The sequence below is a fragment of the Globicephala melas genome, chromosome 16 (genome assembly GCF_963455315.2).
Source record: "Globicephala melas chromosome 16, mGloMel1.2, whole genome shotgun sequence".
Taxonomy (NCBI): domain Eukaryota; kingdom Metazoa; phylum Chordata; class Mammalia; order Artiodactyla; family Delphinidae; genus Globicephala; species Globicephala melas.
This window is the reverse complement of record NC_083329.1, coordinates 25,868,316-25,886,536: the sequence shown is the minus strand read 5'-3', so window position 1 is coordinate 25,886,536 and position 18,221 is coordinate 25,868,316. Positions and strand designations below refer to the sequence as shown.

At 53.2% G+C, this 18,221-nt stretch overlaps 1 protein-coding gene across 9 annotated transcripts in view; it reads left to right on the top strand.

Annotated features, from left to right (window-relative positions):
- Positions 1-18,221, top strand: part of MFSD13A (major facilitator superfamily domain containing 13A) — a 23,092-nt gene extending 4,871 nt beyond the window's left edge. Inside the window, exons 3-12 of one of the 9 annotated variants that reach the window (XM_060285857.1) lie at positions 4,037-4,241; positions 12,030-12,272; positions 12,705-12,787; positions 13,372-13,824; positions 13,974-14,100; positions 14,646-14,807; positions 14,918-15,014; positions 15,579-15,750; positions 15,826-16,019; positions 17,427-18,221. In XM_060285857.1, the coding sequence (XP_060141840.1) occupies positions 12,105-12,272; positions 12,705-12,787; positions 13,372-13,824; positions 13,974-14,100; positions 14,646-14,807; positions 14,918-15,014; positions 15,579-15,750; positions 15,826-16,019; positions 17,427-17,689 (1,719 nt within the window). In that variant the 5' untranslated portion in view covers positions 4,037-4,241; positions 12,030-12,104 and the 3' untranslated portion in view covers positions 17,690-18,221. The other 8 variants (XM_060285862.1, XM_060285861.1, XM_060285855.1 and 5 more) reach the window with 8 other exon arrangements.

Genomic DNA, 18,221 nt, shown 5'->3' with positions numbered 1-18,221 from the left:
TATTTATTTATTTATTTATTTTTGGCTGTGTTGGGTCTCCATTGCTGAGCGCGGGCTTTCTCTAGTTGCAGAGAGCGGGGGCTACTCTTCGTTGCGGTGCATGGGCTTCTCATTGCAGTGGCTTCTCATTGCAGAGCACGGGCTCTAGGTACGCAGGTTTCAGTAGTTGTGGTACACGGGCTCCGTAGTTGTGACTCGTGTGCTCTAGAGCACAGGCTCAGTAGTTCTGGTGCATGGGCTTAGTTGCTCCACAGCATTTGGGATATTCCTGGGCCAGGGCTCAAACCCGTGTCCCCTGCATTGGCAGGCGGATTCTTAACCACTGCACCACCAAGGAAGTCCTGTTTCTTTTTTCTCATATGCACTAGTTTGTTTTATTTTTTAGATTCCACATAGAAATGAAATCATACAGTATTTGTCTTTCTCTGTCGGACTTATTTCACTTAGCATAATACCTTCCAAGTCCATCCATGTTGCTGCAAATGGCAAAATTTTATTCTTTTTTATGGCTGAGTAGTATTCCATTGTGTATGTGTGCATACACACACACACACACACACACACATATATATGCTCACATGTTCTTTTTTTAAATATTTATTTATTTGGCTATGCTGGGTCTTAGTTGTGCCACGCGGGATCTTCATTGTGGTGTGTGGGATCTTTTAGTTGAGGCATGTGGGATCTTTTAGTTGCAGTGTGCAGGATCTAGTTCCCTGACCAGGGATCAAACCTGTGCCCCCTACATTGGGAGCACGGAGTCTTAGCCACTGGACTGCCAGGGAAATCCCTAGGCTCACTTGTTCTTTATCCATTCATCTTTTGATGGACACAGGTTGCTTCCATATCTTGGCAATTGTAAATAATGCTGCTATGAACAATGGGGTGCATGTATCTTTTCAAACAGTGTTTTCATTTTTTTTTCAGATAAATACCCAGGAGTGGAATTGCTGGGTCATATGCTAGTTCTATTTTTAATTAATTAATTAATTAATTTATTTATTTTTGGCTGTGTTGGGTCTTCATGCAGTGTGCGGGCTTCTCACTGTGGTGGCTTCTCTTTTGCAGAGCACAGGCGCTAGACACACGGGCTTCAGTGGTTGCAGCATGCAGGTTCAGTGGTTGTTGCATGCGGGCTCTAGCGTGCGCAGGCTTCAGTAGTTGTGGCGCGTGGGCTCAGTAGTTCTGGCTCGCGGGCTCTAGAGCACAGGCTTAGTAGTTGTGGCGCATGGGCTTAGTTGCTCCGCGGCATGTGGGATTTTCCCGGATCAGGGATCGAACCGGTGTCGCCTGCATTGGCAAGCGGATTCTTAAGCACTGCTCCACCAGGGACATCCGGTAGTTCTATTTTTAGTTTTTTTTTTTTTTTTTTTTTTGCGGTACGCGGGCCTCTCACTGTTGTGGCCTCTCCGTTGCGGAGCAACAGGCTCCGGACGCGCAGGCTCAGCGGCCATGGCTCACGGGCCCAGCAGCTCTGCTGCATGTGGGATCTTCCCGGACCGGGGCACGAACCCGTGTCCCATGCATCGGCAGGCGGACTCTCAACCACTGCACCACCAGGGAAGCCCTATTTTTAGTTTTTTTGAGAAAACTCCATACTGCTTTCCATAGTGGCTGCACCAATTTATATTCCCACCAACAGGCAATCTTGTTTTTGAAGTCCCTTTTACCCCATATAGTGTATGGCCTGACAAGTTTAAGTGAATGTGTGAAGAGTTTTGAAAATGGAAATTTGGGGGACCCTCTCTGCAACTAAGAAAGCCCTGGGAAAAAGTGCCCCGGTGAAGGGGCCCGAGGAGGAGTTGTTAGGTAGGAGGAGAACATGGCAGAACCTAGATCACAGAGGTCAGAAGCCAAGGGAGGAGAGAACGTCAGGGAGAGTTTTTGTATGTCTCTCTCCCACGATCCAGAGACTCCGGTATGACTCAAGGCAATCTTCAATTGCACCCCATGTTCCCTCCCAGTTATCTCTGTGCTTGACAACTGGGAAGGGAAATCAGAGATAATCACAAGGCCCAGCCCTGGTGCTGACAAAAAAGGGTAACTGGTTCCATTGTCTATAAAATCAGAGGGCTGAGGGAACTCAGAGTGGGGTATTCAGTGCCACACAGGAGCCAAAGTCTTTCCTATAAGGTCACATCCAGTTCCAGCCCCTTGGCAGCTCTCCACATTCTCCTGTTCCCCCACGGGATACCCAGGGAGGGCTAAGTAAAGGCTCAGTGTTGCTTTGAAATAAAGGCACATGCTGGCCAGAGATGGAACGGCAGAGGGACTCCTTTAGTCAATTTATGGAGGCCCTAGTGTACCAGACTCTATGCTGAATGCTGGTTTCCTGCCCTTCCTGCCCTCTATTCTCACAGCCAGTAAAGCATAGATGGGGGTAAGGGGTAAGGATGGGAGAGAAATGGTAATCTTCCTTCTAGTCATGAGGGCTTTCTGGAGCATGAGGGGTTTCATCAATTGCTTGAAGTCTAGAAAAGAGGTGATGTGTGTGTGGCCAAGAGGAGACCTAGGAGGTAAGAAGAGGGTCTGAAAAGGCAGGACTGGGGAGGAGGAAAGTGAGACAGACTGGTGGGAAATGAACGCTGGGGACAAGGTTCATGGGGCCTCTGGGGCTCCCCAGGAACTGGTTGAACAGACTCTAGCACCTGGACACCTGGGCTCTTGTATTGGACTGTTTGCTCTGGGTGGGCCCTTGCCAGGTTGTCAGGAAGGAGGCAGAGGATGATATTCCTGTTGACAACAGAACTCTTACACCCCTATTTCTCATTTAATGCCCACAAAATCCCTCTAAGGAGTAAAACAGAGGCTCACAAAAAGAGCATCCCCGAAAAAGAAGTGGTGGAGCTAGGGAACTGAGTCCCAGGTCCCCCAGAAGCCAAAAGCCACACTCATGGCCCCATATCCCAGGGTAGGGAAACAGCAAGTCTGGAGTCTGTGCTGTCTAATTGCCTAGAAATCTAAGTAGGCTTACAGGCCTGTTGGGAGAAGACGTGGGACATCCTTACCAGACTAGACTGAGCAAAACAAAACTTGACTTTCAGGGTCTGGGCAGGGGTAGGAAGAGGGAAGACTCCTGTTCTGAGAGAAAGTCTGGGTTCCAACTTGTCTGGGCCTCTTGCTTGCTGTGTGAAAGTCACTGAATCTCTCCCAACCTCAGTTTCCTCATCTGTAAAATGGGGATAATAGCACCTACCTCCCAGGGATGACTATGTGAGGACTCAACAAGATAATGCATGTAGAGTGCTTAACACAGCACAGGGCACACTGTAAGAGCTCCGTAGCCTTATATTTTACTATTACTATTAATAGGAGGTTGGGACTTCCCTGGTGGCGTAGTGGATAAGACTCTGAGCTCCCAAGGCAGGGGGCCTGGGTTTGATCCCTGGTCCCGGAACTAGATCCCACATGCATGCCGCAACTAAGAGCTCGCATGCCACAACTAAGGAGCCCACGTGCCGCAACTAACACCTGGTGCAACCAAAAAAAAAAAGAAAAGAAACAAGAAAATAATAATAAGAAGAGGTTGGGCTGCTTGGTTGCTCTCTCAGGGCCTGGTGCCTGTGGCCTGAACCCTGGTGCCCACAGCTCAAGCTGGGCCTGTCCACTCTTGACAAGCTCACAATCCAGCATCAGGGAGTCCCAGGTCGTGCCACTGTCATCTTCATATCTGTCTCAGCTGTGCATCCAGTCACATCACAAGGCTTGAAGGAAGGTGCTGAGCTCTCTTCATTTTCCGAATTAATAGTAGGGGTGGGGGACTTCCCCGGAGGTCTAGTGGTTAAGACTCCTGGCTTCCACTGCAGTGGGCGCAGATTCGATCCCTGGTGGGTTAATTAAGATCCCACCAGCCGCACGACAGGCAAAAAAAAAGGACGGGGGAGAGGATGGGAAGCTCTCAGAAAAAACCTTGTTGATTTGAACTGAAATGACATTAAGCCTTCGTGGAAGTGAGAGGGAGGGGGTGAACCGGCCAGGAATACAGACAATCTGCCCGTTTTTTGCTGGCGCCCACGTCCTCTTTTTGGTCCCTAAGGGCAAGCGCCCGTAACAAATATGGCGGCGGCATCCTCGGGCGCGAGCACCTGCCGAAGCAGCGGTCCCGGAGCCACGCGGAGCCAATCGCTGGGCAGGAGCGGAAGAAGGGGCTGGAGAAGCTGCTGGAGGCCTGCGCGCAGGCGCACTGGCTGGCACCTGGCTTCGGGCAGCCGCGGGATTAGGCTTCGCCTGCCACAATTTCGGTGAGGGGCTGGCCCGCGGCCGGGGCTTGGGGGCAGGAGCGGGCCGAACTGGGGGCCAGTTGGTCACAAAGGACACACCCGAAGGGTACAGGAATGCTGTCTGCTCTGGGAGTCCTGGGGGCTGTCTGTGGGAGTTCCTGAAGTGATCTGGGTGTGGGTTGAGAGAGTGCCTCGGGGCAGGGTGGGAGAAGCTTGGGCTCAAGGGGTGAGGATGGAATTCTTGCAGAGGGACTCCCTGGGGTCGCATGATGCATCAGGCCGGGATCCATTTCATTAACATAATGGCTTTTAACCCTGGTGGCGTTGTAGAACCAATTGGGGAGCTTTAAAAGAACACCGATGCTGGGCCCCATCCTTAGAAATTACGATTTAATTGGTCAGGGGTGAGGCTTGGGCTTTCGTGTTATTGAGCAGCTCCTCAGGTGATTTTAATGTGCCGACAGGCTGGAGAACCACCACATGGTTCAGTGCCAGCTATTGAGTAAGGAACTCCTGGGTTGTTCCCAGACTCCTCTGTGGCTCGTGAGGGGTGCATGGTCCTGAGGTGAAGTTGCTGATCCTCCAGTGCTGCTGCGGAGCAGGGAGGGAAAGGGAGAAGGTCCCTCCCCCAGTAGGGTGAAGTTCGTTTCCAGCCTGAGGAGGAGGATGGGCCCATTAGTCACTGCATGGAAAGTGGCACCCCTCCAGGGTTGGGCGTCCCCAACAGCCCTGCCAGGGCTGGTCCTGCCGTGGGGAGACTGAGCAGGGAGGGAAAGGGGGTGTGAAACAAGAAACACAGAAGACAATTCAGAGGTCACCTGCTTGTTGAAAAAAAGGACACACCTAATATTTGCGCAGGGTATAATACCTTTCTTATTCATTTGATACTCCCGGGACAGGCAGGGAATGGAATTTTCTCCCGCTTTGCAGATGTAGGAATAAACTCAGAGAGCTAGTTAGTGATAAGGTTCAAACTTGACCCAGGGCTCCCAACTCCAAATTATGCTTATTAGTAGATTTTTTCCCTCCGTACTAATAGCTTCTCATACAGTCTCTAGTCCTTCTGAAAGGAATCAGAAGCTAACACCCACCCTCTTTCTGAAGCCCCTCACCCCAGGGGCCCCGTCTGTCATTCTTGGTTTCCTCTACCAAATTCATCAGCCCCCTACTCACCACAGGCTGGTTCAGAAATCAGGGAGCTGCTACTGTTTCTATCATTTTCTGGTTCTCTATCTCCCAGAAGCCTGATGGGGTGAGGAGGGGAGAGTTTTTACATGATGCTGGGGGCTCCTTCTAAACATCTGATTCTGTCACCTGGCCACTCCCAGTGCCCCCCATCCTATTGTCCTCAGGATAGGATCTTGTGTGTGGTTTCCAAAGCCCTTCCTGATCTGGTGTGTATCAATTTTCCTTAGCACACGGGTGAAAGCTTAGTAAGTGTTACATTTTGTTATTATCACTGTTCCTCTTTGTGGCCTCACCTGTTGCCTTGCTGTCCATGTTTCACATCAGGGTTCCCCAGGTTGCCTCTTTTTGACTCCCACAGCCAAGCAGAATGCAGAGCTGAGGGGCACAGTGGGATCTGGGGAGGACACTCCTCCTAATACTGCTCTCCCGTTGGGCTGCGGATGTCCACATTGGCCTTTTAGGGTCAAATTGACCCAGAAGGTATTAATTGAGCACTTACTGTGTGGTGAAGGAGCCTGGTGGAAGCTGGGAGTCCAGATCAGGGGCAGGTCTGACCTGGCCCTGCCTTTAAGGAGCTTGGGTGCTGGAGAAGGGTTAGGGAGACATTTGGATCCTGATACAGAGCCAAGGGACCTGAAAAGGGGAGAGAACACCTGACTTGGTGCCCTTGGGAAGGTATGTGCCCCTGAACTGGGCCTTGCTTGAATCAGCAGGATTTGATACAATTGTGGTGGCGGTATGGGCCTAGTGATGTGAGAAATGCTGAGTTTTTGGGTGTTTTTTAGTCAGAAGCACCTGTTTTGAATTTTGGCTCTTGCACTTAATAGCTCTGTGATTTGGGGCCAGCTATTTAACCTTCAGAGCCTTGGTTTCTTCACTTACAAGATGAGGATGGAAATAGTAACAAGAGTTGTAAGGATTCATGATGATAGGTGTAAAAACCAGGCATATCTTATATGTCTGAGAAATGGTATGTAGTTACATCTAGGGTGTTTTAGGTGGAAGGGACAACATGAACAAAGGTTGGAGGTGGCACTTAAAAAAGAATTTGATGGATGACAGGATATATCAAGCAGTGAGAAGCATCAATGTTGAGTGCTGAAAAGACAACTTCAGTCATGGATTTGGCAGAAGGGGACACTGACTGCAACTCTTTAAAGATCATAAAGCCAAACTTCAGAGACATGAAAAAGAAGAAGAATAGCTACATTAAAAAAATTTTTATTTATTTGTTTTTAGCTGTGTTGGGTCTTCGTTGCTGCTCTGGGCTTTCTCTAGTTGCGGTGAGCCGGGGCTACTCTTCGTTGTGGTGCGTGGGCTTCTCATTGCGGTGGCTTCTCTTCTTGTGGAGCACGGGCTCTAGAGCGCAGGCTCAGTTGTGGCGCACAGGCTTAGTTGCTCTGCGGCGTGTGGGATCTTCCTGGACCAGGGCTCGAACCCGTGTCTCCTGCATTGGATGGAGGATTCTTAACCACTGTGCCACCAGGGAAGCCCATGAATAGCTACATTTTATTGAGGGTCTTCTCAGTGCCAGGCACTAGGCTTGGTGCTTTATATATCTTTTGCATTTCAGCCCTACAGCAATCTAAGAGGTTGGCGTTGTCATCCCCACTTTATAGATGAGGAAACTGAGGCCCAGGGAGAGGGAGTGGCTGGCTCAAGGCCACACAACTGGGACCACACCAGTGGGGGGCATGGGAGATGGGCTCTGGGGCCACCAGCAGGCTCTCCTGCTAGGTGCCAAGGTGAGGGTGGAGTTGGTTGCAGGTTACAGGTTATCTCAGCCAGGTTATGCAACTAGGCTGGTGTGAGCCCCAAGCCTTCCTCCCCCGAGAGGCAGGGCTGTTGTTCTCTGTGGGGGTGGAGTGGGGGTGGGGAGGGCTATTAGAGGAAGCAGTTCCTGATGGAGGAGTGGAATCTGGAGTGACCCTGCATACTCCTCCCCCAGCTTTCTTTCCCGGGCAGAGGCTTACCTGGACAGGTTGCTTTGCCTCTAGATCTGGTCCATGGTAGTGGTCTGTCTCTGGTACTCATGAACATCATCTGGGCCCGTGCTCCTTGCAGGCCATCCTCTTCTGACTTTCCCCCTTGTGCCTTGATTTTTCTCTCAAACTCGCCTACCACAGGAAGGGGCCTGATTACCAGCATATTCCCCTGCTCCTACCCTGATCTGTTATAAGTGAGCCCAAGGAAATGCCAGTTTCTGAGCACATTTCTGTCGGTGCTCTGGGCTTCCTAGACATAGTTTAATCCTCCCTGAATTCCTATAAAAATAGGCACTGTTACTCCCATTTTACAGGTGAGGAAACCAAGGTTCAGACAAGCTCAGACCTTGCCTGCAGTTACAGTTAGTAGAAAGTTCAGTTGAGATGTAAACCCAGGCCCTTCTGATGGCAAAAGTCATACGTTTTCCATCTCACCGCACTTTGAGGTTTTCTTCTACTGTTGCCCCAGCTGCTGGAGGCTGGGGACCTTGCCTGTAGGGTCCACCTTCTCCAGTAACCAGGGCAGGCCACTGGACATCGGGGTAGGGGTGCCAGGAGGTTTCACTCCCTTTGGACAAAGGCTTTCAAGGTGAGGGAGGGGAGTTCTGAAAGGCTCTGGGGAATCACAGGAGGTGACCTGGGTTAAGGATAGCAGCAGAGGTGTACATGGTGCTTTACAGCCCCAAAGCACCTTTAGATTAGCCCACCCCACCCTTGTGTGGTAGGTATGGAGGGTCTGGGAGGCTCGTTAGCAGTAATCTCTGAAGTTTGGGTGCTCGCTGCACTTCCTGTGCTCATTGCGTTAGAGTATTTTCTCATGGACTGCTAACCCTAGCCTTAGGAAGGTTGGCCCCATTGTGCAGATCAGGAAACAGGCATGGAGAGGTTTAGCAAATTGCTTCAGGTCACACGGGTAGGAAATGGTGGAGTTGGGACTTTGGAGACCTCCAGTTGTGTCTTCTTTCCACTATGTTACTTGGAAAGTGCCAAGGAAACTTAAAGGGTGGTGGATATGTTCCTGATCTCAATTGTGGTGACAGTTTCACAGGCATACCTATGCCAAAACTGATCAGACTGTACACTTTGAAAATGTGCAAATTATTATTATTGGGGGGGCGGGAGGTCTTTTTTTTTTCTTTTTTTCTTTTGGCCATGCTGTGCAGCTTGCAGGATCTCAGTTCCCCAACCAGGGATTGAACCCAGGCCATGGCAGTGACAGCCCAGAATCCTAACCACTAGGCCACCAGGGGACTCCCCAATATGCAGATTATTATATGTCAGTTGTACCTCAATAAAGCTGTGAAAAAAAAAAGTATTTCCCACCAAATGTTTCTTCAGGGGCTCAAAGCCCCCAGGGAGAGGCCACCTGGATATCCTCCGGCTCTGGGACAAGGTGGCATCATTACGGCCTGGGAGAGATTCTCACAGACTTAGCGGCTGCTTTCAGGTAGTTTTGGCCACTCCTCCTTCTCTCATTGCTCCACCACTAGGCGTGGGCTGGCACAAGGTTGGCACAGGGGATGGGGGGCTGCATACCGATCTCTTGAGTGAATTGCCACTCAGCTTCCATTGAGCCTGAGAGAGACTCCCATGAGATACCATCCTTATTCTCCCTGCAGAGCCTCTTTCTTACCCGTCACTCTTATAGCAAGAGTGACTGAGTCCAGAGAGGGAGAGAGAGGGCAAAGACACAGGCCCTGCGCTGGAGAACCCCACAGTCAGGCTGGAGTGCGGGCAGGTGGGAGAGTGCTGTGCAGGGGCAGGAGGCACCAGTGAGGGCCGAGGAGTTGGAGAAGGTCTTCTTGACATGGTGCTGGCTCCTGAGGGATGGGTGAGATGGAGATGAAGACATGGGCAGGGTGCTTCTGGTAGGAGGCACCATCAAGAACAAAGGCCTGGGGGCTTCCCTGGTGGCGCAGTGGTTAAGAATCTGCCTGCCAATGCAAGGGAGATGGGTTCGAGCCCTGGTCCGGGAAGATCCCACATGCCGCAGAGCAACTAAGCCTGTGTGCCACAACTACTGAGCCTGCGCTCTAGAGCCCACGAGCCACAACTACTGAGCCCTTGTGCCACAACTACTGAAGCCCTCGTGCCTAGAGCCCGTGCTCCGCAACAAGAGAAGCCACCACAATGAGAAGCCCACACACCACAATGAAGAGTAGCCCCTGCTCGCCGCAACCAGAGAAAACCTGTGCGCAGCAACGAAGACCCAATGCAGCCAAAAATGGATAAATAAATAAATTTATTAAAAAAAAAAAAAAGAACAAAGGCCTGGCCAGAGGAGACAGTGGCTTGAAGATCCATGGGAGTCTGGGCTGGTCTGGCGGGGAGAGGCCAGACTACAGAGGCCCTTGAAGGCTGGGCAGGGAAGGGGAGCCATGGTTGCTCATGGGGCAAGAACAGGGCCTGGGGAGTCACCACATTTGGACTGGGGCTGAAGTCGGTCCTCCAGGGCCTGACTCTGATGGGGAAACAGAAGTTTCTGTTCTGCATGTGTGCGTGCAAGCATGCGGACATGTAAATGAAGCCCATGGGTAGGCTTGGGTCATGAGGACTCAAAGAGAAAGCCTCTGAGGAAGTGTATAAGTTTTAGGGCTGCCACAAACTGAGTGGCTTAAGGCAACCTCCCAGTTCCTGTAGGGTAGAAATCCAACATCAAGGCATCAGCAGGGTCATGTGCCCTCTGGAGGGAGGCTCTAGGAAAGAATCCTTCCTTGCCTCTTCCTAGCTCCTGGTGGTTGCCTGCAATCCTTAGTGTTCTTTGGCTTGTAGATGCGTCACTCACATTTCTGCCTGCATCTTCAGGTGGCTGTCTTCCCTTTGTGTGTGTCTGTCTCTGTGTCCAAATTTCCCTCTCCTTTTAAGGATACCAGTCATTGGATTAGGGCCCACCCTAACTCAGTATGATCTCATCTTAACTTGGTTACATCTGCAAAGATCCTATTTCCAAATAAGGTTGCACTCACAGATACTGGGGGTTAGGACTTGAACTTATCTCTTTGGGGCACATTCAACTCAGAACAGGGAGTTTGAGAGAAGGAAGCCCCCATAGCTTCCCTCTGGAGGTCAGACAAGCACACATGAGATTATTTTTCTGAAAAGAGAACAACAGCTTTGAATCTAAAGAGACAGATAGACTTAATGCCTGGCTGCTTAAAGTGTGGTCATGGACCAGCAGCATTGGTGCCACCTGGGAGCCTGTTAGGAATGCAGAATCTCAGATTCTTCCCCACGCCTATGGAGGCAAAATCTGCATTTTAACAAAGTCCCCTGGTGACTTGGAAGCACATTACAGTATGAGAAGCGCTGCTTTAATAAAAATCTGACTTTTATTTGCTTTTCCATCCATGGTCAGTCTAGCCTGCTGGTCTCTGTACACGAGTCGGCCTGGTTGGGAGCAGGCACTCGTGCTGTCCTTTGTTCTCTCTCTCTCTCTTTTTTTTTTTTTTTTTTTTGCGGTACACGGGCCTCTCACTGTTGTGGCTTCTTCCCGTTGCGGAGCACAGGCTCCGGACGCGCAGGCCCAGCGGCCATGGCTTACGGGCCCAGCCGCTCCGCAGCATGTGGGATCTTCCTGGACCGGGGCACGAACCCGCGTCCCCTGCATTGGCAGGCAGACTCCCAACCACTGTGCCACCAGGGAAGCCCTGTTCTCTCTTTTCATGTAACATGTTCTTGAGTTTCTCTCCCCTGTGTTGAGGTTGCCCACGTACTTGGCCTTTCTGGAGAGCATCGGGCTTGTTGAGCCAGTCCCTTTGTTGTGTTCCTGGGCTGTGTCCAGCTTTTGGCTGTTTATAAATGTTGCTGCCATGAACAGCTCTGTACTTGTTCCCTTGGGGTTAGTTCCTTGAGGTGGAATTTCCGGAATCAAAGTGCGTGAGCAGTTGTGGACTCTTATCATATCTTATAACTTGTATATCCCTATGGAAATTGCCATCACAGCAGGTTTCTCCATTCTACCCAGCAGTCCATAGGAACCCAATTTGGGAGGTCAAGTGGCAGAAAAGGCTTTGGAGCCAGACAGGTCAGGGTTCAAATCTGCTACTTTTTTGCTGTGCGACACTGGGCAAATCACTTAACATCTCTGAGCTTGGGGTTGCTCTCCTATAATACTGTAATAGTGCTGTAAACTTTGTAGGGATTTTATAAAGATGATAATGAGATCACTAACGTCCATTTATTGAGCACTTTCTGTGAGTTACCTCATTTAATCCTTACATTCCTCTGAGTAGCCATGATCATCCACTTTTCCTTTTTACAGAAGAGAAAACTGAGGCTGGGGTTAAGTAGCTTGCCCGAGGTGCCACTGTAGGCACAGTGTGTGCCCAAGCCCAGGGTTGTCATGTCTGGACCGTTAAGGTTGAGTAAAGTATGGATGAAAGAAGATACTGAGCACTAGCACGCGACCTGGCTCAGCACTTGCTGGCTGGCTGCCTTCTCTTCCCACGCCTTTATCAGTTTCCTTGGGTTACTCTCCAGTAGTGGTATCTAGTCCAGCATTGTTTTAGCTGGACATCATTGACGATTCCCCAGTTTTGTTTTACGTACAGACTTTCTCCCAGTGAGATGACTCAGAGGTCTGGGGTTAGATCAGCTGGCTCTGATCCCTGCAGCTAACTGGCTTCTTCTTCCCCAGGGACAAGGATGGCCAGACTGCCCGTGGCCATGAGCGCTCCTCAGTACTCCTGGGGCTGAGGCTGGGCTGGCCGCCATGGGGCTGGGTGGGCCCTGGGCCTGGCTGCTGGGCCTGCCCACGGCCATGGTCTATGGCTCCCTGGCCCTCTTCATCTCTGTCCTGCACAACGTGTTCCTGCTTTACTACGTGGACACCTTTGTCTCAGTGTACAAGATCAACAAAGCTGCCTTCTGGGTCGGAGAGGTAGGCCAGAGCTGGGGCAGCTAGCCAGGGTGGGAGCCAGGCAGATGGCAGGGCTGGATCCTGCCCAGCCAGGAGCTTGGGGCAAGCCGGGTTGCCCACCGAGATTCAGCAAGGAAAGCTGGAGCTGGAGGCCTTGATGACTCCTCAGTGAGGATTACGCCAGCTCTCCTGGCCTCTGTCTTGTGAGCCAGGCACTGTTCTATGTATGCACATTGATAATATATTCACATATATTTATCAGCTGGGACCTGGATGGGTGGGAGTTTGATGGGACAGTTGCTATGGGTTATAACAGAGGGACTGACCTGAGCAAAGGTTTGCAGGAAGGAAAGCTGGGGTCATCTCTGAGAGGTGGCGAGCAGGCTGGGATGGAGAAAGCCCCGGAGAGGAGACTGCCTGGAGCCCACCTGCCCGTTTCCCCTCTGCCCACAGACGGTGTTTCTCCTCTGGAACAGCCTCAATGACCCCCTGTTCGGCTGGCTGAGTGACCGTCAGTTCCTCAGCTCCCAGCCCCGGTTTGTTTCCCGAGGATGGCTCAGAACTGGTTCTGTCCCACCTACCCCCGCCCCCAGAGCTGGAGGACCCCTGCCTGTGTTTGGGGTGGGGAAGAAAGGGAGACCATTTCCAGCTGTTGTGCAGGCTTCCTCCTTTCCCAAGGTCAGGCAGACTCTGTCCAGTTTGAAGAAGTGGCCTTGGCTGGCTGCTGCCTTGCTCAGCTCGGGGAGAAATTTACCCCCGCTTGGCTTACCAGGCCCTCAGGACGGGGCTCCGTGCAGCAAACACTCTGCTGCTTCTGGCACATTTCTTTAGCCCATCCCTGCTCGGGCCCATCACTGCCCCCAAGCTTGAGAAATGGGTATCCCACCACCCTTTGGCCATCAGCCCTGGCAGGCTGGTAAGAGAGCAGAGGGGAGAGTGTATCCACTGGTGAGTTGTGCTTCCTAAATCAGGGGTTGAACTCAGGGCTCAGTGGGACCACCCTGGTGTGAGTCCCATGCTCTGGGCCTCTGTTGTTCCCTCCTCTGGGCCCCGGGCAGGGGGAACTGGGGCCTGCCGAGGCTGTAGGGGCATCTCCCAACAGCACCCCTCTCCCTGGCAGGTCAGGCGCCAGGCTCTCCTCGAGGGCCGTGGTGCTGGCACGGGTGCGGGCGCTGGGCTGGCATGGGCCGCTGCTGGCGCTGTCGTTCCTGGCGTTCTGGGTGCCGTGGGCCCCAGCTGGCCTGCAGTTCTTGCTGTGCCTGTGCCTCTATGATGGCTTCCTGACGCTCGTGGACCTGCACCATCATGCCTTGCTGGCTGACCTGGCCCTCTCAGCCCACGACCGCACCCACCTCAACTTCTACTGCTCCCTCTTCAGTGCAGCTGGCTCCCTGTCTGTCTTTGCCTCCTACGCCTTCTGGAACAAAGAAGACTTCTCTTCCTTCCGCGCCTTCTGCCTGGCACTGGCCGCTGGGTCTGGGCTGGGCTTTGTGGGGGCCACACGGCTGCTGAGATGGCGGGTGGAGGCGGCCAGCAGGGAACCGGGATGCCCAACCCTGGCTGTGGATGGCGGGTGAGTGGCCAGCTCTGGCTCTCCAGGGTCCCGCCAGCACTCTGCTGGGTATGACTGCCATGCTGGGGCCCCTGGCTGGTGGGTGGCTGCCCGGTGGGGGATGGCTCTGGCCCAGCCTAGGCCGTTCTTGACTCCCCTCTGCCCCGTAGCCTGTGTGAAGAAGAAGAGCTGCTTCTTGGCGGCGAGGAGATGGGCAGCATCACCTTGGGCCAGTACCTTCGGCAGCTGGCCCGCCACCGGAACTTCCTGTGGTTCGTGGGCATGGACCTGGTGCAGGTACGGGAGCAGTGCCTCCGTCCAGGATGGCTACGAATGCCTCACTCAAGGGGACAGGCTCCTCAGAAGCTGGGAGATCAGTTCTGGCCTCGCCTGAGAATGGCTGGGCCATTCAATGGCAGGAGCACAAGTTGGGTTGTTAGATACCTGGATTCTAGCAGCATCTGAGCTCCTAGTTCTCTGCGTCATCTTAGGCTTGTCTCAGTCTCTCGGGGCAGCTGTGTCCTCACCTGCAAAGCGAGGATATGCAAAAGAGGTGCCCCTTTGGAGACTTTTAAAACACCACATGCCATACCTAAAACATATGTAGTATATAAGCCAACCAAATTTAGAAATAGATTGTTTTTGTGTCATTTAGCTTGTTTTAGCATTGATAGGTTTTATAAGAGAAAAAGCTTTTAATTGTTCTAATGACAATTTTGTCATTCCTTCTAACTTTTAGCAAACTTGATGAGCATAGGAAGTTGGTTTCAGGTTTTGTTGTTGTTGTTTTTTGCGGTATGCGGGCCTCTCACTGCTGTGGACTCTCCTGTTGCGGAGCACAGGCTCCGGACGCGCAGGCTCAGCGGCCATGGCTCACGGGCCTAGCCGCTCTACGGCATGTGGGATCTTCCCGGACCGGGGCACGAACCCGTGTTCCCTGCATCGGCAGGCGGACTCCCAACAACTGCGCCACCAGGGAAGCCCTGGTTTCAGGTTTTGTTCTGGCACGTTCCACGCCGAGGGACACGGGGGTGGAGGCCGCTCTTGCTCCTGCTGCCCCACCTGCTGGCTTCTGCCCTCTTCCTGGCCTCCTCACTGTCCCTGTTGGTTGCAGGTCTTTCACTGCCACTTCAACAGCAACTTCTTCCCCCTCTTCCTGGAGCATCTGTTGTCAGACCACATCTCCCTCTCCACTGGCTCCTTCCTGTTGGGTGAGTGGGTGCCTCGGGCAGGCCGGAAGGACAAAGGCTTGTACCCCAGAACCCCTAGCCCGGCTGTAGGCACAGCCGCCTCCCCAGCTGGGGCCCAGGTGGCAGAGGGCAGAATCCGTGCTGGGGTTGCACCTCCAGCCCCCAGCTCTGTTTTCCAGAGGGAGGGAGGGAGCCTCTGTGGGTTTGAGTGGGTAGGGCTGCCCTCATGGTGGTCCTCTGGGTGGCGGTGACACCCAGAGGTGAAGTGGTACAGTGGCTGGTTCACAGGGAGGACTACTGTCCTGACAGGCCTGGGTGTGTGTCTTGACCGTGCTTATTCACTGTGTGGGCTTGGGTGTGTTTTATTTCATCTCTTTGGGCCTCCACTTCTCTGTAAAGTAGGAATGATAATAGTACTTACCTTAAAGGGTCGTGAGGACTAAATAAAAGGGTGTGAAGCTCTTAGCACGGAGCCTGAACCTCGTTAGTGTTGGATCAGTGCAAACTCTGATTCCGATGGCCAACCGTGAGCAGTTGTGGAGGTTGTGGCCGTGCCCCCTGACGAGGCCGCACCCCCTTCCCCAGGCATCTCCTATGTCGCTCCGCATCTCAACAATCTCTACTTCCTGCCCCTGTGCCGGCGCTGGGGCGTCTACGCTGTGGTGCGCGGGCTCTTCCTGCTCAAGCTGGGCCTGAGCCTGCTCATGCTGTGCGCTGGCCCCGACCGCCCTGGCCTGCTCTGCCTCTTCATTGCCAGGTATGCCCTGCCCTCCTTCGTCCCCACACCTCTGTCCCACCCCTTCATTTTTGTCTGCTCTCTCTCCGCCGGCAGCAACCGTGTCTTCACTGAGGGCACCTGTAAGCTGTTGACCTTGGTGGTCACTGACCTGGTGGACGAGGACCTGGTGCTGAACCACCGCAAGCAGGCGGCCTCAGCACTTCTCTTTGGCATGGTGGCCTTGGTGACCAAGCCAGGCCAGACCTTCGCCCCGCTGCTGGGCACCTGGCTGCTGTGCTTCTACACAGGTGAGAGCCCAGGGGCTGGCACGGGGCTCTGGAGGCTCCAGGGAGCACAGCTTACCTGGTGTACCAGCTGATCAGCCTGGGATCTGGGTCCATTGAGGGAGAGAATGGCAACCAGCCAACAGAGGCTGGGTCTGGGCCGCCCCCGGCTGCCACCCCTCCTCTGCCTCTCTGCATGTGGGTAGAGGAACTGGGTTACACTCTTTCATTCATTCATTCAACAAATATGTATGGAATACCTTCTCTGCCAGGTGCTGCTCTAGGTGCCTCTAGGGAGGGAGATGACAAAATCAGACAGACAAGGTCTTTGCCATCGTGGAGCTTATATTCTAGTCAGGGGGTGGGGGTAGGGTCGGCAATAAACAGCCAAACAGGTAGTGATAAGTGCGTTGGTAAAAACTAGCCATTGTGACTGAGAAGCTGCTTAGTGTGGTCCGGGAAGGTCTCTCTGAGGAGGTGACACCCAGGATGTGAACTGAATGGCGAGGATTTGGTCTACAAAGATCTCAGCAAATCCCAGACAGAGAGAACTGGAAGTGGGCCCAAGTTATCAAGAATGGTTTGGCAGACTTCCCTGGTGGTGCAGTGGTTAAGAATCCATCTGCCAATGCAGGGGACCCGGGTTCGAGCCCTGGTCCGGGAAGATCCCACATGCCACGGAGCAACTAAGCCTACGTGCCACAACTACTGAGCCTGCGCTCTAGAGCCACGAGTCACAACTACTGAGCCCGCGTGCCACAACTACTAAAGCCGGCGCACCTAGAGCCCGTGCTCTGCAAAAAGAGAAGCCACCGCAGTGAGAAGCCCGTGCACCGAAACGAAGAGTAGCCCTGGCTCGCCACAACTAGAGAAAGCCTGCACACAACAACGAAGACCCAATGCAGCAAAATAAATAAAGAAATAAATTTATAAAAAAGAGTGGTTTGGAGATGAGGCTGGAAAAGTGAAGAGGGCTCTGTAGATCTGGGCAGGGTGTGAATTTTATTCTCAGTGCAGCTATTGGGTGGCTTTTAAGTAGGGGAGTGGCCTCGTCTGATTTACATGCTTTAAAGTTCGCTCTGACTGCTGTATGGAGGATGGGCTGTGGCACAGGCGATGGAGGCTTGGAGCAGGTGGGGCCGGGGGCTGAAAAGAAGTGTTTGTTTTGGGCTGTGTTTTGGAGTTGGGGGAAGTGAAGGATTGGCTGTTGGGGAGTGGTGAAATTAACTGAGGAATCTAGGAAGACTTCGAGGTTATTGGGGGGATGGCGGTACCATTCCCCAAGAAGAGAAGAACAGGGGAGAAGCAAGTCTGGGGGAGGAATCAAGAGCTGCCATTTGGACACGTGCCCGTGGCGTGTGAGATGCGGCACTGTGGACTGTGGAGGAGACCAGGGCTGACCTGTTCTTTCTGCGGACTCTCTCATCCTAGGTCATGATCTCTTCCAGCAGCCCGCACTGACGCCTGTGGGGAGTGCCCAGCCCTGGCCAGAGCCCCCGGCTCCACCCCCACCACAGGCCCCGACGCTCCGCCAGGGCTGCTTCTACCTGCTGGTGCTGGTTCCCCTCACCTGTGCTCTGCTGCAGCTGTTCACCTGGTCCCAGTTCACGCTGTATGGGAGACGCCTGCATGCGGTCAAAGCCCAGCGTCAGAACCTGTCACGGGCCCAAACCCTGGACATTAAGATGGTGTGAGGGGAGCGGCAAGGCCACCCTGCTGAGGACACTACCTGCAGCCCTGGGCGGCCAGTCTCTTTCACCTTCCTGGGGTGCAGCCTGGAGGACAGATGGCGGAGTGGGAGCTCCTGGGGCTGCGCAGGGAGCGTCACTGAGGTCTAAGTTCCTGCTTGGCTGTCGGGCTCAGCTTGGGCAAGGGTTGGGGCGTTTGTGCTCAGGGACCCGCTTCCTCCTATGCGGCAGGAGGAAGAAGAGGATCACGAAGGGAGGGGGCCCGCCCTGTGGTCACGTGGGGTTGCTGTGGGCACAGAGGCCTATCCTCCTTCCTGGCTGGGGCTGGCGCCCTATGTGGGCTCGGAAACCACTTTGGCCTAGTCAGAGGAAACTGAGTCCCACCTGCCCCTTGCGGTGGCTTCTCTCAGAACTCTCTGCCTCAGCTGTGCGTGGAGTAGCGCGCCCCAGCTGCTGCAGGGCACCCGCGTCCCCAGCTGGCCTCTCAGCAATGTTCATTTCATCACAGACTGATCGAAGTCGGTCATTTCTATTCCCA